This window comes from Petaurus breviceps, unplaced genomic scaffold (genome assembly GCF_028583685.1).
Source record: "Petaurus breviceps papuanus isolate PSGF00001 unplaced genomic scaffold, PetGlider_PUasm1.0 90925, whole genome shotgun sequence".
In the NCBI taxonomy this organism is placed as follows: Eukaryota; Metazoa; Chordata; class Mammalia; order Diprotodontia; family Petauridae; genus Petaurus; species Petaurus breviceps.
In genome coordinates this window covers 28,734,328-28,760,030 of record NW_027187380.1, presented here as the reverse complement: position 1 = coordinate 28,760,030, position 25,703 = coordinate 28,734,328, and the positions used below count along the sequence as shown (strand labels likewise).

The window sequence follows — 25,703 nt, the reverse complement described above, 5'->3', positions numbered from 1 at the left end:
GTTTTGCTGTCTATTTCTTCCTGTAATTCCCTTAACTTATCCTCTAAGAGTTTGGTTGCTATACCACTTGATGTATATGTTTATTATTGATATTATTTCATTGTCTATGGTACTGTTTAGCAGGATTCCTTTTAATTAGATATATTTTTGCTTTTGTTTTGTCTGAGATTAGGATTGCTACCCTTGCTTTTTTTTTTTTACTTCAGCTGAAGCATAATATATTCTGCTCCAGCCTTTTACTTTTAGTCTGTGTTTATCTCTTTTGCTTCAGATGTGTTTTTTGTAAACAATATATTGTAGAATTATGGTTTTTAATCCACTCTGCTATTCACTTCCATTTTATGGGAGAGTTCATCCCATTCACACTCACAGTTATGATTGCTAACTGTGTCTTTCTCTCCATCCTATTTTTCTCCCTGTTTATGTTTTTCTCTTTCATTTCTCCCATTTCCTCCTCACCTGTGTTTTGCTTCTGTCCACCACCTTGTTCAATCTGCCCTCCCTTCTTTCAGTCCCCCTCCTTTTTCTTTCTCCTTTCCCCTACTACTTCTTTCCTTCATTCTACCAACCCCCTCCCTTTTCTTCCTTCTTTCCTCTCCTGCTTCCTATAGGGTAGGATAGATTTCTATACTCAATTGAGTGTGTATGATATTTCTTCTTTTAACCAAATCCAATGAGAGTAAGATTCAAACAGTGCTCCCCTCCCTCCCTTTTTCCCTAGATCTTTGTACCATTTCATATTATGTAATTTCCCTTTCTGCTTACTCCTTCCTTCTTCTGCCAGTACAGTCTTTTTTTTCCACACCTCAGTTAATTTTTTTGTCATCACATAAAAGTCAACTTACATCCACACCCTCTGTCTATGTATTCCCCTTCTAAATGTCACAATAAAGATACATTTCTCAAGAGTTACAAGTATTATCTTCCCATGTAGGGATGTAAACAGTTTATCCTTATTGAATAACATGTTTTTTCTCTTTCTTTTTCTGTTTACCTTTTTCTGTTTTCTCTTGAGTCTTGTATTTGAAGATTAAATTTTCTGTTCTACTCTGAATTTTTCTTCAGGATAATTTGAAAGTCCCCTATTTCATTGAATGTCCATCTCCTTCCTTGAAAGATTATGCTCAGTGTTGCTGGGTTGTTTACTTGGTTGTAATCCAAACTCCTTTGCTCTCTGGAATATCATATTCCAAGCCCTCAAATCCTTTAATGTAAAAGCTGAAAGTTCCTACACAGACCTAACTGTAGTTCCACAATATTTAAATTGTTTCTTTCTGACTGCTTGCAGTATTTTCTCCTTGACCTGATGATTGTGGAATTTGGCTACAGTATTCCATGACATTTTCAATTTGGGATCTCTTTCAGGAGGTGATCAGTTCATTCTTTCAATGACTATTTTTTGATCATGGCTTTCAGGTAGAATAATAATTCTTTTTAATTTCTGTTTTTTTAATGATTTCAGAAAATCTATGGCAATAATTCAGGAATGTGTATATTTCTTATCATCTTGAATTCTGATTGAACATTTGATTTTAAAACTTTGAATTCCAGGTTGGGAATGATGGAAATGAATTTCATTCCCTTCCTCCCTTGTCACCCACCCTTACTGGGAAGATAAGCAGTTCAATATAGGTTGTACATGTGTGGCTAATGCAAAACACTAACATAGTAGATATATTGTAAAAGAATGACTATATTTCCCTCCCTCCTATCCCACCTCCCACTGATCTATTCTCTATTTTGATCCTGTCCCTTTTCAAAAGTGAGTGCTTCTAACTTCCCTCCCTCCCAGCCTGCCCTCCTTTCCATCATCCCCCCTCTTATCCCCTTCCCCCCTACTCTCCTGTAGGGTGAGATACCCTATTTAGTGTGTATTTCATTCCTTCCCCAAGCCAAATTCAATGGGAATAGGGTTTACCCATTCCCTTTTGCCTTCCTATTCTTCCCCTCCATTGTAACCATTTTCCCTTGCTTCTTCTATATGAGATAGTTTACCCCATTCTGTCTCTCTCCATCTCCTCTCATTATATTCCTCTCTCACCTCTTAATTTCACCTTTTAAGTATCATCCCTTCCTGTTAAATTAGTCCTGTACACATATATACACACATTCACATATGTATTCATATGCCCATATACCCTCATATATAAACATATATATATTTCTATTCCCTTCAACTATTTTCATACTGAGAAAACTTTCACAAGTTACAATTATTGTTTTTCCATGTAGGTATGTTAATAGTTCAACTTTCATAAGTTCCTTATGATTTTTTCCCCCTGTTTACCTTCTCATGCTTCTCTTGCTTCTTGTATCTGAATGTCAAATTTTCTATTCAACTCTGGTTTTTTCATCAAGAATGCTTGAAAGTGCTCTATTCCACTGAATGACCATATTTTCCCCTGAAACATGTTACTCAGTTTTGCTAGGTAGGTGATTCTTGGTTTTAATCCCAGCTCCTTTGACCTCCAGAATATCATATTCCAAGATCCCTCTGTGTAGAAACTGCCAGATCTTGGGTTATCCTGATTGTGTTTCCACAATATTCAAATTGTTTCTTCCTGGCTGCTTGTAATATTCTCTCCTTAATCTGGGAATTCCAGAACCTGGCTATAATATTCCTAGGAGTTTTCTTTTTGGGATCTTTTCCAGGAGGTGACCAGTGGATTCTTTCTACCTCTATTTTGCCCTCTGGATCTAAAACACCAGGGCAGTTTTCTTTGAGAACTTCCTGGAGGATGATTTCTAGGTTCTTATTTTGATCATGGCTTTCAGGTAGTCCAATAATTTTTAAATTCTCTCTCCTGGATCTTTTTTTCCAGGTCAGTTGTTTTCCCATGAGATATTTCACATTGCCTTCTGTTCTTTCATTTGTTTGGATCTGTTTAATAGCATCTTGATTTCTCATAAAGTCATTAGCTTCCATTTGCTCCAATCTAATTCTGAAGCATTGATTCTCCTCCGTAAGCTTTTGAGATTCTTTTTCCATCTGGCAAATTCGGCTTTTTAAGGCATTCTTCTCATTGCCTTTTTGAGTCTCTTTTGTCATTTGAGTTAGTCTGTTTATTAATGTGGTATTTTCCTCAGTCAGGCTGTTGACTCTCATTTCGTAATTTTCTTGCATTGTTCTCATTTCTCTTGCCAATTTTTCCTCCACTTCTCTTATCTACTTCTTAAGGTTCTCTATGGCCTGTAATCAGCCTGTATTTTCCTTTGAAGCTTTTGGTGCAGGAGTTCTGACTTCATTGTCTTATTTCTGTTCCATGCTTTGCTCCTTTTTGTCCCCAAAATAGGAGTCTAATGTTGGAATCTTCTGTCTGCTTTGTGTCCTTTGCCTAGTCATGTCACCCCTCAGTCACTTGACCCCTGGGGTTTTTGCCACAGTAGGACTCTGCCACCAGACAGGGGAGCTTTCGTACCAAACACTGAGGTTTTCTCAGTTGCCAGAGGTATTAGATGGGTGCCCTCTCTGAAGCCTCCACACACTCTGGCAAGCTGCTCCCGCACACTAGGACCTCTACCCTAGCCTGCAGTCCAGATCCAAGCAGGTTAAAGCATTAGCAAATACCCCTCAGACTGGTCTCTTTGTCCCCCTACACTCTGCAATCCAGGAGCTAAAGTTGCCATGTGGCACCGGCTGGCTATGCCAGTGTCTCAGCGGCTTCTCACCCTAGGGGCAAAAGCCATGCACTCCCACTTACTTGGTCCCAAAATCCAGACTTCACTGACCTCTCACTTTGTCCTTCGCATCTATGTGTTGATAATTCTGGAAACGGCCACAGCTGCTGCTGCTGATCTGGAGTCCTCTGGCAGGTGGCTGGTCAGACCTGCCCTGGTGCTAAAACCTCCTGCTCACCCGGGCCTGGGCTCCACTTCCAGAGCGCTGCGCTGGCCAATTCCTGCCAGCCTACTGGGCTCTCCTCAGTGGGAGGTTAGCTTCTCTTTGTCATTTTATGGGTTCTTCAGCTCCAAAGTTTGTTCAGAGTCCCCTTTTTACATTGCTTGGGGAAGGTAGAAGCCGGAGTTGCTCAGAGGTCGTGTTTCTACTCTGCCATCTCCTAGACTAATAATTCTTAAAATATCTCCCCTGGATCTATTTTCCAGGTCACTTGTTTTTCCAGTGAGGTATTTTACGCTTTCTTCTATTTTTTCATTCTTTTGATTTTATTTATCTGATTCTTAATATCTTATAGACATTAGCTTCCACTTGCCCAATTCTAGTTTTTAGTGAATTGTTTTCTTCAGTTGTACCTCTTTCTTCTTTTGTACCTCTTTTTCCATTTGGCCAATTCTACTTTTTAAGGAGGTCTTTTCAGTGAGTTTTTGTGCCTCCTTTTCCATTTGACCAATATTTATTTTTAAGTAATTATTTTCTTTAGTAGACTCTTTTCCATTTGGTGAATTGTATTTTTTAAGGAATTGTATTTGTCCTTCCTTTTCAAAGCTATTGGCTCTCTTATTTATTTTCCCAGTTTTTCTTTTGCCTCTCTATATTACTTTTAAAATCCTTCTTGAGCTCTTCCAAGAAGGCTTTTTGGTCTTGAGACTGGTTCATGTTCCCCTTTGAGATTTCAGATGTATGTATATTGACAGTTATCCTCTTCTAAATATGTGTTTTGATCTTCCCTGTCTCCATAAAAAGAATGTGTGGTCAATGTCCATTTCTGCTTTTTTCTCATGATGTTTGCCTATTTTCTGTTTTTTAAAGTTGAGCTCTCCTGTTGGAGCACAGGGGGCACTGTCCCAAGCTTCTTGTGCTGGGGGCAGGGGCCTGGTCACTGGCTTTGTGTGCTGCAGCTGGAGGCTGTAGGGTCTGGCACCTTACCTGGTGCTGAGCTGGAGTCATAGTGGTGGTTGCTGGCTTGTGCTGGGGCCAGGTGGGGTTTTTCTGCATTTCCCTGGGACTAACCTGATGCTCACCAGGTTAAGGTGAAGCTTAACTGCTGGAGGACACTTGCCCACTGGCTGGAGTCTGCTGGTTCCCCTGGCTTTGCCAAGACAGGTGAGTGGTGGGGGATGAGGGGCGGAGAAGCATTCTGGTTTTGGCATTTGCCTACTCCACCACCCTGAGGCTCAGGATCTCCCACTGGTTTGCTAAGTTTGGGCTTGCTGCTGGCTTGCCAGGATGCCTCCTTTCCTTACTGGTCCCCTTACACCAGAACAAGAGGGCCATTTCCCGTTAAGCCTCCTGGGCTAAAAGACTCCTGTACCCCACCTTTCTGCTGACTTCACTGTTCCAGGATTTTTCCTAGGGTGATGTTTTCTGGATTTTTAGAGATCAACATGGGAGAGTAAGAGCAACTTACTGCTTATTCTCACATCTTGGCTCCTGTGAGTCCTTAACCTCATTTTAGAAAATGAAATTGAACAAATCATCAGTGAGCTCCCTAAGAATAAAATTCCCAAGACCAAATGGACTCACATGTGAATTGGACCAAATATTTAAAGGATAATTAACTATAGTACTATATAAACTATTTAGAAAAATAGGCCAGAAATGTATCCTACCAAATTCCTTTTTACGACACAGATAGCACTATATTTGATGATACCTAAGCCACAAAAAGCAAAAACAGAGAAAGAAAACTGTAGATCACTATACATAATGAATATTGATAGAATATAGGGCTGGTTCAGTAATAGGAAAACTATCAGCAAATTGACCACATCAATAACAAAATCAACAAAAATGATAACGATCATCTTGATAGATGCAGAAAAAAACTTTTGACAAAATACAATACTCATTCCTATTAAAATACCAAAAACATAGGAAGAAAAGGATTTTTCCTTAAAACGATAGGTAGTATCTATCTAAAACCATTGGCAAGCATTGTCTGTAATGGTGATAAAGCCAGAAGCCTTCCCAGTAAGATCAGGGATGAAACAAGGATGCCCATTATCTCCACTATTATTCAATATTGTACTAGAAATGTTAGCTATAGCAATAAGAGGGGAGAAAAAAAAGAAATTGAAGGAATTAAAATAGATAATGAGAAAAAAACTATTATTCTCTTCAGGTGATATGATGATATTCTTGGAAAATCCTAGAGAATCAACATAAAAAACTAGTTGAAATAATTAACAGTTTTATCAAAGTTGCATAATATAAAATAAACTCATGTAAGTCACTGGCATTTCTATATATTACCAACAAAGTTCATTAGGAAAAGACAGAAAGATGAATTCCTTTTAAAATAATTGTAGACAATTTGAGAATATACCTTCCAAGACATACTGAGGAACTATATCGACACAATTGTAAAACACTTTTCACGCAAAGTCAGATCTGAACAATTGGAAAAATATTAATTGCTCGTGGATAGGTTGAGCCAAAAATAATAAAAATGATAGTTTTACCTAAATTACTTTGCTTATTCAGTGCCATACTAATCAGACTACTAAAAATCATTTTATAGAGCTAGAAAAAAAGAAAAAATTCATCTGGAAGAAAAAAGAGTCAAGAATATGAAGAGAATTTTTAAAAACATGGAGGAAGGTAGCCTCACTGTGCTAGGTCTCTAACTATTACAAAGTGGTGATCATCAAAACAATCTGCTCCTGGATGGAGGGTGAGGATGGTGCATCAATTGACTAAATTAGGTACATAGTATACAGTAGATAATGACCATACTAATCTAGTGCTTGATAAAAACAAAGATCCCAGCTTTGGGGACAAGAACTCAATATTTGACAAAAACTAGTAGGAAAACTGGAAAACAATTGGACAGAAACTAGATATTGGTGAACATCTCACACCATGTACCAAGATAAGGTCAAAATGGATATGTGATCTAGACATAAAGGGTGATGCCATAAACAAATTAAGGGAGCAAAGAATAATTTACCTGTCAGATCTAGAAGGTGAGAATTTATGAATAAACAAGGTATAGAAAGTATTATGGTAAGTAAAATGTATACTTTTGATTACATAAACTTAAAATATTTTGCATAAACAAAACCAATATAACTAAGATTAGAGGGAAAGCAGAAAATGGGGGTGAGGGAATTTTATAGCAGATTTCTATGATAAAAGCCTTATATCTCAAATATATAGAGAGTTGAGTCAAATTTATAAAAACACTAGTCATTCCTCAATAAGTGATCAAATTATATTAATAAACAGTTTTCAAAAGAAGATATCAAAGTTATCCTTATAGTCATATGAAAAATGCTCTAAATAACTATTGATTAGAGATATGCAAATTAAAACAACTCTGAGGTACAATCTGACACCTATCAGATTGGCTAATTTAACAGAAAAGAGTAATGGTAAATTGTGGAAGGAATGTGGAAAAAATTGGGATACTAATGCACTGTTGTTGGAGTTGTGAACTGATCCAACCATTCTGGAAAGCAATTTGCACTATGCCCAAAGGGCTATACAGCTGATCCAGCAATATTACTACCAATACCTAGGTTTATATTCCCCAAAAACAAAAGGAAAAGGGCCTATATGTACAAAAATATTTATAGCATCACTTTTTGTGGTGGTGTAGAATTGGAAGGTGAGGGGTGCCTCCCATTTTGGGGATGGTTGAACAAGTTGTAATTTATGATTGTGTTAGAATATTATTGTGCTATAAGAAATGATGAGCAGGATGCTTTCAGAAAAACCTGGGAAGAGTTATATAAACTGATGTAAAGTGAAGTGAACAGAATCAGGAAAACATTGTACACAGTAATAGCAACATTGTAAAATTATCTGTTGTGAATGACTTGGTTATTTTCAGCAATACAAAGAGCAAAGATAGGAGGATTTATGATGAAAAATGTTTGCCACCTGCAGAGAAAGACCTGATACTTTTAGAATGCAAATCAACGAATGCTTTTTTTTTACTCTGTGTGTGTATGTAGTTTGTTTTGTGTGTGTGTGGGGGGGGAGGGGATTGGTCTATGTTTTCTTTTAAAATATGTCAAATTTGGAAATCTGTTTTGCAGCACTACACATGTATAACTCATATAAAATTGCTTGCCTTCTCAATGAAGTGGGGAGAGAAGGGAGGAAGGAATTTGGAACTCAATTTTTAAAAATGAATGTTAAAGATTGTTTTAGCACCGACCCTAGAGTCAGGAGGACCTGAATTCAAATGTGGCCTCAGACACTTGACACAATTATGTGTGACCTTGGACAAGTCACTTAACCCCAATTGCCTTGCCTTCCCTCCCCCCCCCCAAAAATTGTTTTTGAATGTAATTGAAAATTTTTTTTACATTTTTAAAATTTAATTACAATTAAAATTGAACGAGATTGCTTAATTTAAGGAAAAAATTGGAAAAGAAATGAGAGCCATGGAAGAAAGATTTGAAAAGGGAATTAACAGCTTGGCATAAGAGATATAAAACCTTGTCTAACAACAAACTCTGTGAAACTTAAGTGGACTATAAGAGATATTATAACAAAATCAAATGGCTTGGGAAAATAGAAGAAACCATGAGATATAGCGAAAACAACTGGCCTGGAAAACAGATTAAAGAAAAAAAAATAAGAATCATTTGACTATCTAAACATCATGACCAAAAAAAGTGGGCAGACAGCCTATTTCTAGAAATCTGAATCCTGCCCAGATCTGTTAGAATCAAAGGGCAAAGTGGAAATACAAGAATCCCCTGGTCACTTCCTGAAATAAGTCCCAAGATTAAAATATCCAGGAATATCATAGCCAAAATCCAGAGTTTCTAGGTCAAAGAAAAATTACTTCAAGTAGCCAGAAAGAAAGAATTTAAATACTGAGGAGTCACAGTCAATATCACACACAGTTTAGCAGCTATTAATATAAAAGAGCATAGGATTTGGAATATGATATTCCAGAAGGCAAAGACTATGCCTTACAGTCAAAAATAACTTATCTTACAAAACTGAGTATAATGCTACAAATGAAAAAAAAATGGATCTTTAATGAAAAATAGGCCTTCCAAGCATTCTTGATGAAAAACCAGAGCTATGGAGAAAATACAGAAATGAAGAGGAAAAGGAAAAAGGTAAACACGAGTGAACAATGATAAATGAGGAAAAACAGCATATGTTCAAATTTGGGGACATAGTACAAGTATCCCCTCTGAACCCTATCATCAGAGATTATAGAGGAGTCCAATAAGACAAGGTCTGAGAGAGTTTCTTACATGTACTCTTTTGATGGTCTTAAGAAAAGAATGAAAAGAGGAGGAAAAGGAATATGGGGGTGGTGGGAGGGAAAGGAAAGGAAAGGAAAACTACCCTAAATAATCAGGTTGCACAAGTGGAAATCTATTCAAACAGGGGAGAGAGTTGGGGAGAGCAACTGATACTTCAACCTCCCTGTCATCCTGCACAGTTGGGAACAGAAATACATTTACTCAACAGAGGGAAAGTGGAAAATGAATTAGAGAGAGGATAAATTAAAGGAGGGGTTAGTCTTAAAAAAAAAAAAGCAACCAACAAAACCTTAAGGATAGACAAAAATATTTATAACTTTTTGATATGGCAAAGAATGAGAATCTGAAGGGAGTGCTCATAACCTGGGGGATGGATAAACAAATCATGGTATGTTAATGTGATGGAATACTGTTGTGCTAAGTTCTTAGCAGCTTAATAACCAACCAGGATTCCAGAAGACTAAACATGCTACCTCTCCTTGCAGAGGTGAAGGACTCAGAATGTAGAATGAGACAAATTTTGGGAGGGGACATAGGCAGTGTGGAGATTCATTTTGATTGACTCTACTTGTTTGTAATGAGCTTTGTTTTGCTTGTGTCTTCACTTTAGTGGGAATGAGGGTTGGGGTGAATGGGTGAGAAGGAAGATCCTGGCTGATTAAAACAAAGAATTTTTTTTTTGAATTTCTGAGTTTATAAATATGGAAGTTGATCGTTTATGGTTGATGACAAGATCAACACTATGACAGTCTCTTTTTGTATCTGAGGTAAAGTGGAGGAGTAGGTCATGGGAAATGAACAAGTTTAGAAACTAGGAGGTAAGGGTGCTTGTGGGAGTATACGTAAGTATATTGAATTACTCTAGTATTAGGCTAGATACTGAGATAAAGAGATACTGTGCGTTAGGTACTGAACTCATTGAGAAAAGGAATATGTCTACCCTTTGGATTGATGGATAACAGCCACCAGAATTTTAACCTTGAAGGATGACCAGCCTGGTTTTAATTAATTGATTGTTATAATCCCTAAGGCTATAACATTTGTCAACATGATGTTATTTATCATTGTTTAATTGCAAAGAATCATGGATTTGTTGAAAACCCAAGACAGTCTAAAATTTGTATATTTATCTATTGCTTTTTGGTTATCGATAGAGTTTTTCTTCTTTCTTAAACTAAGGATCTAATTCACCAGTAATTTTTGTTTTTATAGGAAATATTGAATAGATAGTGAAAGAAACAAAGTACAAACTTGGGTCCTAGGTTTTGGTATATTTTATATATCTTTAAAAAGTTAATACAAGTTATTATGTGTGTAATTCTTCTGACCCTTCTTTTAGAGTATCTTTAATTTCTTTCATTGACAAAATTTGTATATACTGGCCATTCTGATGTTCTGTTGTACACATCGTCTATCTGCCTAATATATAATTAACCTGAGTGGTGAATGTTGACACTAATTAGGGAACATTTCATAACTCTAGCAGCTTTGAACTCTGTTGCTGAGCTTTTAACTATGAAAGATTTGTATATGGGTCTTTTTAATACTGCAATAGCTTCAACAAACATTTATTACAAATACATGCTGATATGTTTAAGTATTTGGTATGTATAAATTCCAGAATAAGATAATTTATTATTAAGATGTTTATTGGAGTTGAGCAAATTAGGGTATAAATATTTAAGATTTTTAATGTTTTGATATAGGCACAAGTTGGAAATAAAGTCCAATATGTTTCTAAATCTCCCTCTACATTCTAAATCTACCTCTCCCTTAAGTACTTTTACTTTAAAATTCAGTTCAACAGATATTTATCTAATTAAATCAAATGTTCTATAAAGTAATTTACTAACTTACTAATGGATTTCCTTTGAAGATGAAGAAAGTAAATACAGGGAAGAGAAAAAAATGCAAAAGGAAGAAAAAAAGATTTCTGACTTAACTACATACTTATATAAGGCTTTTTAAAAAAAAAAACATCTCTGTTTCTGTGTAAGTATGGTTAAATAGATATAAAGCACACAGGGAGTTTTGTACAATGCTTGATAGAAGCATTGCTCTGAACCTAGCAAATACAACAAGGCCAAGTCTCTCTAGACCTTATAGCATACTCTCCTTTTCACTACAGTTCTTTAAGAGGTGTCATCCTCCATTGTTTGCTTTTGTTTTGGCCATACATGAATCTTCAGAGGACTTTCTTGAGCATAGAAGTATGCCTGAGTATCTTCCAATAATTCCAGTACTAAGACCAAACTTTGTAACACATTTTTAGCTTCAGTGTATTTAGGATTTAGGAATTCAGTATTTAGAAATTTAGTGTAATAAACACCCCTGTGAAACTCTCTCCCCCAGGATACAAAATTCTCTGTTTGGCATTCAAATGCTGCCTTCATAACCTATTCTCCCTTTCTCCTTCCTCCCAACTTCCCAGGATCTTACACTATACAACAGAATTGTTGATAGACTTACAAAGTAATAGTTTAGGATTTCTTTTGAATGCTTTTTGAAAACTCGAACATTTTATCCAAGGTTATCCCTGTCTTTCACAAAAAGAATTCCTTACCAAGGTAAACATCTCTACCTGCACAAGGAATCCCATTCTATTCTGTCTCTTCCAATAGATTGCCCCCCTCTATCATCCCCATTCTTTCACTTATCTTCAATTCTCCCTGTCTGCTGACTCCTTCCCATTCACAAATATACCCATGTCTCCCCCATCATTAAAAAAATAACCATCACTTTATCCTTCTATCCCTCTGCCTATATCATTCTTTATCTCTTCTGACCTTTGTTGCTAAACTCCTTGAAAATGTCATAGATAAAAAGAGGTGCCCCCACTTCCTTTCCTCTCACTAATTTTTTTTTTAAGCAATCGGTGTTAAGTAACTTGCTCAAGGTTACACAGCCAGTTATTTCTGGGTGTGGTGCTGAGTATCTGAGCCCAGATTTGATCCAGGTCATCCCGACACTGGAGCTGGTGCTCTTACTTGCTGAGCCACCTGGTTGCCCCCATTTTTTTTTTTTTTTGCTTTTTGGAGGGGGAAGGCAGGGCAATTGGGATTAAGTGACTTGCCCAAGGTCTCACAGCTGGTAAGTGTCAAGTGTCTGAGGCCAGATTTGAACTCAGGTCCTCCTGACTCCAGGGCTGGTGCTCTATTCTCTGTGCCACCTAGCCGCCCCTCTCACTCCTTAACCCTTACAGTCCAGTTTCCAACCTTATGATTCTACCAAAACTGCTCTCTCAAAATTATCAGTGATCTCTTAATTGCCAAACCCAATGTCCTTTTCTCAATCTTGTTTTTTTTTTTTTTATTCTCCCTGCAGTACTTGACACCGTTGATTACGCTCTCCTCCTTGATACTCTTCTCCCTAGGTTTTTGGAATACCACTCTCTCCTGGTTCTCTTCCCACCTCTTTGACTGCTTCTCAGTCACCTTTGCTGAATCCTTAATTCAGGTCATGCCTTCCAGCCATAGGTGATCTCAATCTGCTCCGATGAATTTTAACTACTATCTCTATGCTGATGATTCTCCAGTCTACCTAATCTTACCCTAACCACTCCACTGCATTTCCAATTGCCTTTCTCATATAATAATAATAACATCTAGCATTTATATAGCTGTATGTGCTAGGCACATATTTACTTTGATCCTTATAACACCTTTGGGATGTAGGTGCTATTATTACTCCCATCTTAAAAATGAGGGAACTGTGGTACACGGCAGTTAAGGGTCACACAACTAGTAAGTGTCTGAGGCCAGATTTGAATTCTTGACTCCAGGTCCAGCTCTATATCCACTGCACCACCTAACTGCCCCTACTGGATGTTCAATAGACATCTTAAACTTAACATGTCTGATACCGAATTCATTATTTTCTCCCCTACACTCTCCCTTCTCCGAACTTCCCTTTACTGTTGAGAGCACCACCATCCTTTCCCAGGCTCAGAACCTGTGATCCTTTACTCCTAACTATCTCTAACCCCCTTTATTCAATCTGTAGTCAAGGCCTATCAATTTCCCCTTTGGAACATCTCTCAAATATGCCCCCTTCTCTCCTCTGATACTGCCACCACTCTGATACAAACACTCATCATTTCATACTTGAACTATTACACTTGCCTGCTGGTGGGTCTCTCCCCATTCTAATCCCTCCTTAATTCAACCACCAAAGTGATTTCTTAAATTTCAGGTCCAAACATGTTATTTACCCCCTTTTACTCAATAGACTGATGATTCTCTGTCTCCCCCAGGATACAAAATTCTCTTTTTGGCATTCCAAGCCCTTCATAACCTAGTTTCTCTTACCTCTTCTACCCACCTTCCCAAGATCTTACACTTTACTCCATGCCACATACCTTCAATCCAGTGACGTTGGCCTCCTGGCTGTTCCACAAACAAGACATTTCATCTTGGCTCCAGGCATTTTCTCTGTCTCCCAGATCTGCAATGCTCTCCATCATCTCTGTCTCCTGACTGTCTCAGTTAAAATCTTGCCTTTTACAGGAAGTCTTTTTCAGCCTCTCTTAAATCTAGTGCCTTTTCTCTATTAATCATTTCTTCTTTATTCTCTGTGTACATAATTATTTGTTGTTTCCCCTATTAGATTATGAGCTCCTTGAGAGTAGTCCTTTGCCTCTATTTTATCCCCAACTCTTAGCATAGTGCCTGGTACATAATAGGTGTTTTATTAATTTTATTGATTGACTGACTGATGCAGTTTCTGTGCTTTATGCTTCCCGGTCTTCTTGCTATCTATTTGATTCATCTAGCTGGTTGAAGGAGAATTATACTTGTCAAGATAATAATAATTAATATTTGCATATCATTTTAATACTTGCAAAGCATTTTCTAAACATTTCATTTGATCTTCACAATAACCTTATGGAGATAATTACTATAATCCTTGTCTGGCAGATGTGTATGTATAGGCAATCATATTTAAACTCAGGTCTCTCCTGAGCATAATCCAGAATTTTTTTTGCTATGTTGTGCTGCCTTTCTTAAGTTTTTTTCTATGTGATTATGTTTCCTTTCTAAGATATATACATAATAAGAGCTTATATAGGGATGTAAAAGAACATGTATTATGCAGACAAGATAATTGTCTTGTAGAAATGACTGTGCAGGGCGGCTAGGTGGCGCAGTAAATAAAGCATTGGCCCCGGAGTCAGGAGGACCTGAGTTTGGTGCCGGCCTCAGATACTTAACACCCACACAAAAAAACTAGCCATGTAACCTTGGGCAAGTTACTTAACCCCAATTGCCCTCCAAAAGGCAAAAAAAAGAAAAAGAAAAGAAATGACTGTGGTCCACATCCAGAAAAAGTATCATGGAGTCTGAATGCAAATTGAAACATATTAGTTGCTCTCTCTCTTTTATTTTTCTTTATTTCTTCTTTCTTGTAGTTTCTCCCATTGTTTCTAATTATTCTTTACAACATGACTAATGTGAAAATAGGTTTAATGTGAATGTATATATAGATCCTACATCAAATTACATGCCCATCTTGGGGTGAGGGAAGGGGAGAGATGAGAAGGAACTCAAAATCTTAATGGGTAGTGAAACATACTTGAAGCTCTTTGGAGAGACATTTTACATAAATGTAGAATACTGTTATTTATATTTTGTCTATTTTTTCTATTTAGAAATGTGATACTTCAGCCCACAAAGTGTTGGTAGTTTCTATATGCCCTCAGTCTTTGCCTTATTTTGCTGCCAAGTTCAATATCAGTGTAACTGCTGCATCAAAGAGACTCTGTGGTTTCCTAAAAAGTCTTGGTAAGTTGGTTTTCACAATTATAGTTTTTAAGGTGGAAGGAAAGATGCATTTGGCATTTTGATTATAATTTTGTCCCTTAGCCTCTCTGTCATAATTCTGCATGTATGTATGTATGTATTTATATATGTATCTGTGTATATAAGCACATGTACACACACACACACACAGGCTAAGCTTACAGTGTTACTTAGAGACAGAAATGTGCTTTCCTTCCTTCTTCTCTTAGACATTCTTTTAAATGGCAGGCAAGTAGGTAAGGAACATGGAGACCAGATCCTCATATAAAACTATATAAGTAGCACTGTGCAACTTTTGTCTCCTAGCTAATAAAAATGAGGTGGGATTTTTCAGTGTTTCAAATTAAAACCCAATTGTTAAAGATGACTTTATTTACTGTCTTACATTCACAGGATGGTTTTTGTTGTTGTTACTGTAGTGGTCTACACTGCCCACATTATGCTTCATTCTTCTCCCTAGAGCAAAGAAGTAAAATTACTTGTGATTTGAGTGCAGCATAATAGGTTATATCAGTGGAGGTACTTGTAATTAAGATGGCAATGAGAAAGGCTGTAAAGGAGTTCATCTCTCCCATAATTTCTCCAACAAAGATCTAAAAAGAGTTATATTTATTATATTGAATAATGATCAGGAAATTCAAAGAGAAACAATGGCAAGAACCTCTATCCAACCGAGGTCTGCACAATAAGACAGAACTGAGAGAGGAGTTCTTTCAGGAAGCTAGTGCAAACTTAGATAAAGAGATCTGAAACCTGTGCTCCGACCAGGGACATTTTCAAGGGCTTGAAAGCTCTCGGAACTCCAGCCAGGGATACCACATGGTTTGCTGAATCTAACTTGTGCCAACTCCCAATTATTAAAAATTTTCAACGTGAGCATTTATACCATGGAAGTCAGCCAAATGCAACAAGCTATGGCTTAATTTGTTGTTTTGAGAATTGTCTAGACTTAAGAAAGTGATAGAGAAAATATTAATAATACAGATTAAACTTTAAAATGTGTTGTGTCTATTTTTTTTTCTGCGAACTGGTTGGTGATTAGATGTAGAATATTTCCCTAGGAGAGCTGGAAGCTAGTAGCATTCAGACCAGCAACATTACAGAGGACCTAAAGCTCTAATTAGAAATGGTTTAGGAAGGCCTGAAACCTGCTAACACTCTGAGCACAGATGTGTAAGGGGAGGTGGAAGTCTTTCTACTACCAGAATACCAGTTATCAGAACAGGATCAAACAAGTATTGACCATTCTATCAAAGAGAATAAGGGGTAGAGCTTCATCCTGGAACATAGAATATCAAACCAGGAACTGAAGTTGGAGAAGAATAAAAAAAAAGAAAAACGTGAGCACAGTGAAGAAATTCTGTTTGTTAAGAGGCAAATCCATTAGAAGAGTAATTCAGTGAAATAAACTATGGAAGGAAAATAGAAGAAATTGGAAAACCTTGCCCCAGTAGCTGACTCTCTGAAAAGTAGAAAAGAAAAGAGAGAAATCTGTAATTTTGTAGAAATATAAGATTTCACAGGAAGGGGGAATCAAAATTGAAAAAAAAGTATAAGGTTATTGTGACTGGTTTTGACCCTAATTGGAGTTTTCTTGGTAAATATACTGGGGTAGGGGCGGCCAGGTGGCTCAGCTAGTAAGAGCACATCAGTGTCAAGTGGCCTCAGTGTCGGGATGACCTGGGGATCGAATCCGGGCAGTAACTGGCCGTGTAACCTTGAGCAAGTTACTTAACCCCAATTGCTTAAAAAAAAAAAAGATACTGGGGTAGTTTTCCATTTCCTTCTCTGGCTCATTTTACAGATGTGGAAGTTAAGAGTTAAGTGACTTGCCCAGGGGCACACAGCCAGTAAGTATCTGAGGCCAGATTTGAACTCAGGAAGATGATTCTTCCTGATTCCAGGCCCAGCACTCTATCCCCTGTGCCACCTAGCTGCCCCTATATATAAATATATCTGCTATCAAAAACAATTTGACCAAAAGTAGGTCAAAGAGAAATAATTTTTAAAATCATCAAATTCCCTAAAAAAAAAAAAGACCAAACAAAAAACCTGTGGATAACATATTTCAAAAAATCATAAAAGAAAATTGCTCAAACGTATTAGAATCAGAAACAAAAGTGAAAAGTAAACTACACTGGTAACCAATTGAAAGATATCCCAAATTGAAAACACTTATGTCATAAGACCTTGAAAGAAAAAGTATTGTAAGGAATCAGAAAAAGTTCCAATGTCAAGGAGCCACAATCAGGAATACAAAAAAAAAAAACAACTATACTGCAAATACCTAAAGGAGAGAAAATCTTGGGAGTATTATATTCCAAAATGCAACAAAGATTTAGCCTGCAAATTTGGAACTATGCCCAAAGGGTTATAAAAATGTGTATACCCTTTGATCTAGCAATACTGATATTAGGACTGTATCTCAAAGAGATCATAAAAACATGAAAAGGACCCACATGTACAAAGATATTTATAGCAGCTCTTTTTGTGGCAGCCAAGAACTAGAAATTGAGGGGATGCCTATCAATTGGAGAACAGCTAAACAAGTTGTGGTATATGAATGTAATGGAATACTGTTGTGCTATAAGAAATGATAGACAAGTGGAATTCAGAAAAATCTGGAAAGACTTAATATGAACTGGTGCTGAGTAAAGTGAGCAGAACCTGCAGAACATTGTACACAGTAAGAGCCACAGTGTGCAATGATTGACTTTGATAGACTTATCCCTTATCAGCAGTGCAAGGACCTAAAACAGTTTCAAAGGACTCATGATGGAAAATGCTATCTGTATCCAGAGAAAGAACTATGGGGTCTGAATGTAGAGCAAAGCAGACTATTTTCTTTTTTTTTTCTTTCTCTTGGTTCCTTCCATTCATTCTAATTCTTCTATACAACATGACTGATGTGAAAATGTGTATAATAGGAATATATATGTAGAGCCTATATCAGATTGCACACTATCTTGGGGAGGGGGAAGGGAAAGGAGGGGAAGAAAATTTTAAACTTATGGAATGTTGAAAACTAAAAATAAATAAACTAACTTAAAAAAAAAAGATGTAGCCTGCAAGACAGGATAAGCCTTTGGGGCAAGGGGTAACAGTGGCATGGATCTTCAGTACAGTAGAGGGCTTTCAAGCAGTTCTGATGGAAAGAACAGAGCTGAGCAGAATCTTTGAAACACAGAAATAGGAGTTGTGATATCCTATTGGAGGAGAAGAAACAATGAAGTCTTTAAAACTAGCATCTTCAAGGTTACATAAACCTGATTTATGGAGATTAATGTAGTACTAGCTTTTCTTGGAGTGGGAAATGGGAGGCAGCTTTCCTATTAAAAACATGGACTTTTGGCTGACTTTTTGGGCATTTCTAGGGTCAAAAAGTCACTGTGATTTCTTATTGTATTTCTTGGTCATTATTCCATCTTATATGAATTTCAGGGTTTTGCTGTAGTTGGTTTGGGGGAGCTTGGCAGCATGCCTGTAGTGGTGGTTAAACATTTTAAAGAGATTCTAATGAGTCATACCATAGTGACAGTGTGTCCCAGAAATAATTGTCTCATAATTTGAAAATAATGTTTTAATTATGTTTTCCTTGCAGGTGTACATTATGTATTTGATTCAACAATAGCTGTTGATTTCAGTGTCCTAGAAAGTCAAAAAGAATTTATATATCGATATCGCCAGCAGAAGCAAGGAGAACATTCCTTACCTATGTTTGCCTCTGCCTGCCCAGGTCAGTATCCCAAATGTCAATTCGAATGATAATCCAAAGATGTGCAAAACTCTATATTTACTGAATCAATATTATTACAATTGATTATTGTAATAAGCTCCTGGGGGAAGTGAGATTAAGGATACCAATAAGGTGATTGACTTGGACATGAAAAAAGGCAACCTATTTCTCTAGTGAAACAAGGCAGGGACTTTGGGAGAGGGGAAGATGCAGATATATAGTTTTGAGGCAATATAGTAGAGGATATGAGGGAATTTATGATAGATGGACATAATTTCTCGGTGAAGTAGAAGGTGAGGTCATCTGCTAAAAGATAGGGGGCTGGAAAAAAGTTTAGGGGAGTTTGTAGGAAGAAGTTTTGGAACAACTACTGAGGTGAGCGTAATAATTAATAAAGGGGGAGTAAAAAGATTATCATGCTGAATTAGGCCCAATTGAGATTAGGTAGTATTTATAGTGTATGTGATATATTTTTATCATTAACTATTACTTCAAAACCTTTTCTACAGCATAGGAGCCTTTCTGTGTCTCCTTCATAAGCCACTACTGGCAGTTTCTTTCCATCTTGAAAAATAATGACATTGGTGGCTTTTATTTTCACATTAGTCATTTCTCTTTTTTAAAGGCCATTCACAAAATATTTATTCCACTTGGGTCAATTTTAATACATATTTTTTGACAATTATACTTGATTTGTTCATAAAAATTTCCTTAGACATTAAGCAAAGCTAGCCATCGTCTCAGGTTATTTCCCCATGAACTATTTGACTGTTTTTATAGCACATGAATGCCAGGCAAATATAAAAAAAAAATCACCAAAAACTGTGGAATGAATATACAAAAAGAGAATTAATAGCTTGAAACAAAAGATACAGAAGCTTTAAATATAGTCAAAAGATTGAAGAAAAAAAATGAAAGGTCTCTCATAGGAAAGACAACTGACTTGGTCCATACATCAAGGAGATGTCATTTAATAACCATTGGAGGGGCAGCTAGATGGTGCAGTGAATAGAACACCAGCCCTAGAGTCAGGAGAACCTGAGTTCAAATCCAGCCTCAGACACTTAACACTTGGCAAATCACAATTCCAATTGCCCTGCTTTCCCCCTTCCAAAAAGACACAAAAAAAGCATCATTGGAGTACCTGCATGCTGGCCAAAAAGAAAGTATAGACATCATATTTCAAGAATTTGTAAAAGGAAACTTAGAATCAAAATATAAAGGAAATGTAAAGGAAAAATTGAAAGAATCCACTGATCAACATGTAAAAGAAATACCAAAATTAAATTGCCCTGGAACATCATAGCCAATATCTAAAACCTCCAGTTCAAAGAAAAAAAAATACTGCAGAAGAAAGAATACAAGTACCAAGGAACCACAGTCAAGATTACACAAAATTTAACAGCCACTCTTCTAACGGAGCTTGGCATATGATATTCCAGAAAGCAAAAGATCTAGGCTTACCGTCAGGAATGACTTAACCAGCAAAATCCTGAAATGGGAAAAAATTAATCTTTAATGAAATAGAAGATTTCCAAGTATTCTTGATGAAAAAACAGAAATATGTAAAAACTTTGAAATATAATCACATCACATGACAAAGGAAGACATGAACAAGAAAGGAAGAAACAAGGTTAAACTGTTTACATTCTACTATAGGGAAATAATACATATATTTCCTTACAACTGTCATCAGGCATAATAAAAGTAGTTTAATGAGAAAGTTTGGAAGAGATCATGTTATGTTTCTATGATCTTAACAGAAGAATGGAAAGGGAGGGAAAGAGGAATATATTAGGGAGAGGGCAGGAAAGAGAAAAGAATGGCAAATTTTCTTTTTCACATAATAGCAGTGTACATGTAAAAGTCTATACAAACACAGAAAAAGATGTGAAAGTGGGGAGCAGGCAAAACTTAAACCTCACTCTTATATGATCAAAAAAAAGGGAAGAACACACACCTTTGGGCACACAAATACATTTCTTTTTTTTCCCTTTTTTTGGAGGTGGGAGGGTAGGGCAATTGGGGTTAAATGACTTGCCCAAGGTCACACGGCTAGTAAGTGTTAAGTGTCTGAGGTCGCATTTGAATTCAGGTCCTCCTGACTTCAGGGCTAGTGCTGTACTCACTGCACCAACCTAGCCACCCCATACAGAAATACATTTCACTCAAAAGGTAAAAAAGAGGAAAAGAGTAAGAAAAAGGAGTGAATAAAAGGGAGGTCAATTAAAGGAGGGATTAGTGTTAATTAAACAAAACAAACTATTGAGGGGACAGGGAAAAAAAGATGGGAAAGTATAAGAAAATAAAGGTGAAGTGAAATTCAAAATTAATAATTATATCTACCTATGAAAAAGATGAAATTACACATAAAACAGAAGAGAATAACAGAATGGATTAGAAACCAGAATTCAGCAATATACTGATTACAAGAAATATATTTGAAATAGAAAGATACAGGGTTAAAATAAGGAACTGGAATAGAATCTATAATAGAATCTAGTTGAAGTAAAATAAAGGGTAGAAGTCATAATCTCAGACAAAGCCAACAGCAAAAGCAGACTTAATTAAAAGAGTTAAGCTATAGGAAAGCAATATTTTTCCTAAAAAGAAAATTAATATACTAACATATTTGCACCAACTGACATACCATTTAAATTCTTAAAGAAAGAGTTAAATGAATTACCTGAAGAAAGAGAAAGTAAAACTTTAATAATGGAGGACCACAGTTTACACCCCTCTTAGATAAATCTAACCAAAAAGTAAACAAGAAAGAAATTTAGGAGATGAATAGAATTTTAGGAAAGGTAGATATGGTAAACCTCTACAGAATAGTGAAGGGAAAAGAAAGGAATTTACCTATTTCTCAGTTGTGCATGGCAACTTCACAAAAATTACTTATATTTGAGGGCTTAAAAACCTCATGCAAATGCAGAAAAGTGGAAATATTAAATGCATCTTTTACTTACTACAATGTAATAAATTATATTCAATAAAGAGCATTTTAAGCAAAAATTAAAAATTAGAAATAAACAACAATCCTAAAGAATGAGTGTATCAAATAATAGAAACAATCATTTCACTAAAGATAATGACAACAATGAGGTTGTTGAAATTTCTGTACCCAAACATTGCAAAACTTGTGGGATGCAGCAAAAGCAGTTTTTTAGGGGAAATTTTTAAAAGTATCTTTAAAGTCTTTAATCAATGAAAGAGAGCAAATCAACAAAATTAGGAAACTAATAAATTTAAAACCACTAGTTAAACACCAAAATAAAAATCAAAAACAAAGGAGATTAACAAAAATGAAAGCAACAAAACAAAACAACTCCAGTCCCAAAACCCACAAAAAAATACAGAATAAATAAAACCAAGAGCTGTGACCTGGTACAGCCATTCTGGAAAGCAAAATCTGGAACTATGGTCAATCCTCAACATTCATGAGTTTAATTTTCACAAGTTTTGTGATTTTATTAGTCAGTTCAATGTTGCTTCTCCTGTATTTGATGGGCTATTTCATGGCTAGAGTATTAGAAAAATTCCATATTGTCAGAGTGAATGTTTTGTTATAAAGAATTATATGTAGAAAAATATATTTTCAGCAGCCTCTAGTGAAAGTTTGCAATTTTTGGTGGTCACAGGAACTTAACCTCCTGTTTGCCCTAGGTTCAGTGTGTCAACATTTGTGTTTTTTTCTTCCTCTCTCTTTTTGCTTTTTGGAGGGAATAGGGCAGGGTAGTTGGGGTTAAGTGACTTGCCCAAGGTGACACAGCTAGTAAGTGTTAAGTGTCTGAGGTCAGATTTGAACTCAGGTCCTTCTGACTCCAGGGCTGGTGCACTACACACCTAGCTGCCCCCAAACATTTTTTCTTTTTCACCATTTTCTAAGAACTTTACCTCTTCAAAAGTTGAGGTTTGACTCATCTGCTCAAAAAGCTATTAAATTGTACATTCCCTTTCACTCCGATGAGTGAAAAGATGAAAGAAAGATGAAAAGGTCCCACACATACAAAAATATTTGTAGGACCTCTTTTAGTAGTACCAAATATTTGGAGACTGAAGAATCATCAATTTTGGCTGAACAAAATACTGTGTATATGAATGATGGAATGCTGTTGATTTATAAGCAAAGATAAAGAGAAACCTGGCAAAACTTGAACTGATGCAAAGTGAAGGGAGCACAAAAGGAGAGTAATTTATATAACAGTGTTGTAAAGGTAGCTTTCAAAGGCATAGGAACTCTGATCAATACAATGACCAGTCAGACTTCCAGAGGACTCATGATGAAACATGCTACCTGCCTACTTATGGAGATGTGATGAATTCAGAGACTTAAATTTTTTTTTATTCATTTTGAACTTAAAGACAAAGAAAAAGAACATTTTCATATACATAGCACAACATAAAAAGAGGATTCAACGTAAAACCATGAATTTTCATTTCACACTGCTTATTTAAAAAAAAAACTATGTAATAAATTATGCACATCATTTTCTTTTTTCTTTTCTTTTTTGCTTTTTCTTTGCTTTTTGGAGGGCAGTTGGGGCTAAGTGACTTGCCCAAAGTCATACAGCTAGTAATTGTGAGGCCAGATTCGAACTCAGGTCCTCCTGACTCCAGGGCTGGTGCTCTATTGACTTTGCCACCTAGCTGCCCTGCACATCATTTTCAAAGCTACCCTGCTTTTCTGTGCTTCCTTCTGAGTTTTCTTTTGTTCTTTGCTGTACACTTTTTATTTTTTTTTAATCCCTTCCACCCCGTTCTAGAGAAGGCTACCATTAGATACAAATATGTGTGTATATATATATATGCATACATATATATATGTATCAGTATATATGTAAAACCACATATACATACTAATGTTTAACACTTCTACTCCAGCCCTTTATTTTTTCCTTTGTGTATAATTCTCACTTTTAAAACATATTGTTAGATTCTGATTTTTAATCCATTCTGCTATCCTCTTCTGTGGATATGCATGAGCTCATCATATTTACATTCAAAGTTATAACTACTAGTTGTGTATTTCCCTCCATCCTATTTTTCTTCACTATTTTCCTTTTTTACCATCTACTTTTACACTGTATCTCCTTACACATCTGATTTACTTCTACCCACTACCTTCCTAATACACATCCTTTAAAAAGTATCCCTCTCATCTTTTCCCCTTACCCTTCTATTCTTTAATCTACCCACTTCTCTAAGGATCTTTTCCTCCTTAACTCTTCCTCAACCTCCTACTTCTGGATTTACATACCCTTCTAAAAATCCCTCCCTAATCCTGTCCCCTCACCTATCTATTTCTTTATTCTTAGAAGAATTTTATACTGATGAAAGTAAGGTCCCAGCACTACTCATGCTTCCACTGCAACAGTTATTCCATTGACACCTCATTGTATGAGATAATTGCTCCATTTTATCTCTCCCTACCTAATTTTATTTTTTAGAATCATTCCATCATACTCAAATCAACCCCAAGCTTTCTATCTATGTATGCTCTTTCAAACTACCAAAATAATGATAATGTTCTTAAGAGTACAAATAGGGGCAGCCAGGTGGTGCAGTGAATAAGAGTGCCAGCCCCAGAGTTGGGAGACCTGGGATTGGTTCTGGCCTCAGATACTACACACACACACACACACACACAAAACTGGCCATGTAACTTGAGCAAGTTACTTAACTCCAATTGCTTTTAAAAAAAAAAGAGTACAAATAACATTTTCCTATTTAAGAAATTAATACTTTGACCTTATTGATTCCTTTGTAATTGGTCTTTAATGTTTACCTTATGTTTCTCTTGGATCTTATATGACAAATTTTCTATTGAGTTCTGGTATTTTTTATCACAAATACCTGAAAATCTTTCAATTAACTTTTAAAAAAAATTTAGGAATACACTTAGCTCTGTTGGGTAAGTTATTCTTGATTGCAAAACTGACTCCTTTGCTCTTTGCAATATAATGTTCCAGGAACATCTATCTTTTAATGGAGAAGCTGCTAAATTTTGTGTTATCCTGATTATAGCTTCACAGTATTTAATTTTTTTTCTTGTTGCTTGTAGTATTTTCTCCTTAACCTGGGAGCTTTAAAACTTGGCTATGATTTTCCTGTGAGTTTTCATCTTGGGATCTCTTTGAGGTGGTGATGGAGGGATTTTTTTCTATTTTTGTTTTGCCCACTTGTTCTGTAGGGCAATTTTCTTTTTTTTCTTTTCTTTTTTTTTAAGCAATCGGGGTTAAGTAACTTGCTCTAGGCTACACGGCCAGTTATTACCTCTGGGCGTGGCGCTGAGTGTCTGAGCCCGGGATTCGATCTCCAGGTCGTCCCAACACTGGAGCCAGCACTCCTACTCGCCGAGCCACCTGGCCGCCCCTAAGCAATTGGGGTTAAGTAACTTGCTCAAGGTTACACGGCCAGGTGTTTCTGGGTGGGTGATAAGTGTCTGAGCCCGGGATTCGATCTCCAGGTCAGTCTGACACTGGAGCCGGTGCTCTTACTCGCTGTGCTACCTGGCCGCCCCTTGTAGGGCAATTTTCCATAATAATTTCTTGTAACATTGTATCTAGATTATTTTTTATCATAACTTTATGTTAGTCCAACAATTCTTATGTTATCTATTCTTCATCTAACATCTAGATCAGTTGTTTTTCTAATGAGATGTTTCATATTCTCTTCTTTTTTTATTCTTTTGATTTTTAAAAATTATTTCTTGGCATCTTATACCATCATTCCCTTTGTCCAATTCTAGTTTTAAGGAGTTATTTTCTTCCTTAAGTTTTTGGATCTCTTTTTCCAGTTGCTTGACTTTTCATAATTTTCTTCATTTTCTGGGATTGCTCTTATTTTTTTTCCTAATTTTTCCTTAACCTCTCTTATTTAGTTTTCAAAGTCTTTTATAAGCTTTTCCATGAACTCTTTTTGGACTTGTGACCATTTAGCGAGTGACTTTTTAAACCTCAGTATCTTCTTCTGAGTATGAACCCAGATGTTCTCAACCATAACTATCTATGGTTGGGTTCTTTCTCTCTTGC

At 36.3% G+C, this 25,703-nt stretch overlaps 1 protein-coding gene across 5 annotated transcripts in view; it reads left to right on the top strand.

Annotated features, from left to right (window-relative positions):
• NARF (nuclear prelamin A recognition factor) overlaps positions 1 to 25,703 on the top strand; it is a 141,352-nt gene that overhangs the window by 9,615 nt on the left and 106,034 nt on the right. For all 5 annotated transcript variants that reach the window (XM_069076661.1, XM_069076664.1, XM_069076663.1 and 2 more), the window contains 2 exons: positions 14,783 to 14,915; positions 18,535 to 18,669. In XM_069076661.1, the coding sequence (XP_068932762.1) occupies positions 14,783 to 14,915; positions 18,535 to 18,669 (268 nt within the window). The remainder of the gene's footprint in view (positions 1 to 14,782; positions 14,916 to 18,534; positions 18,670 to 25,703) is intronic.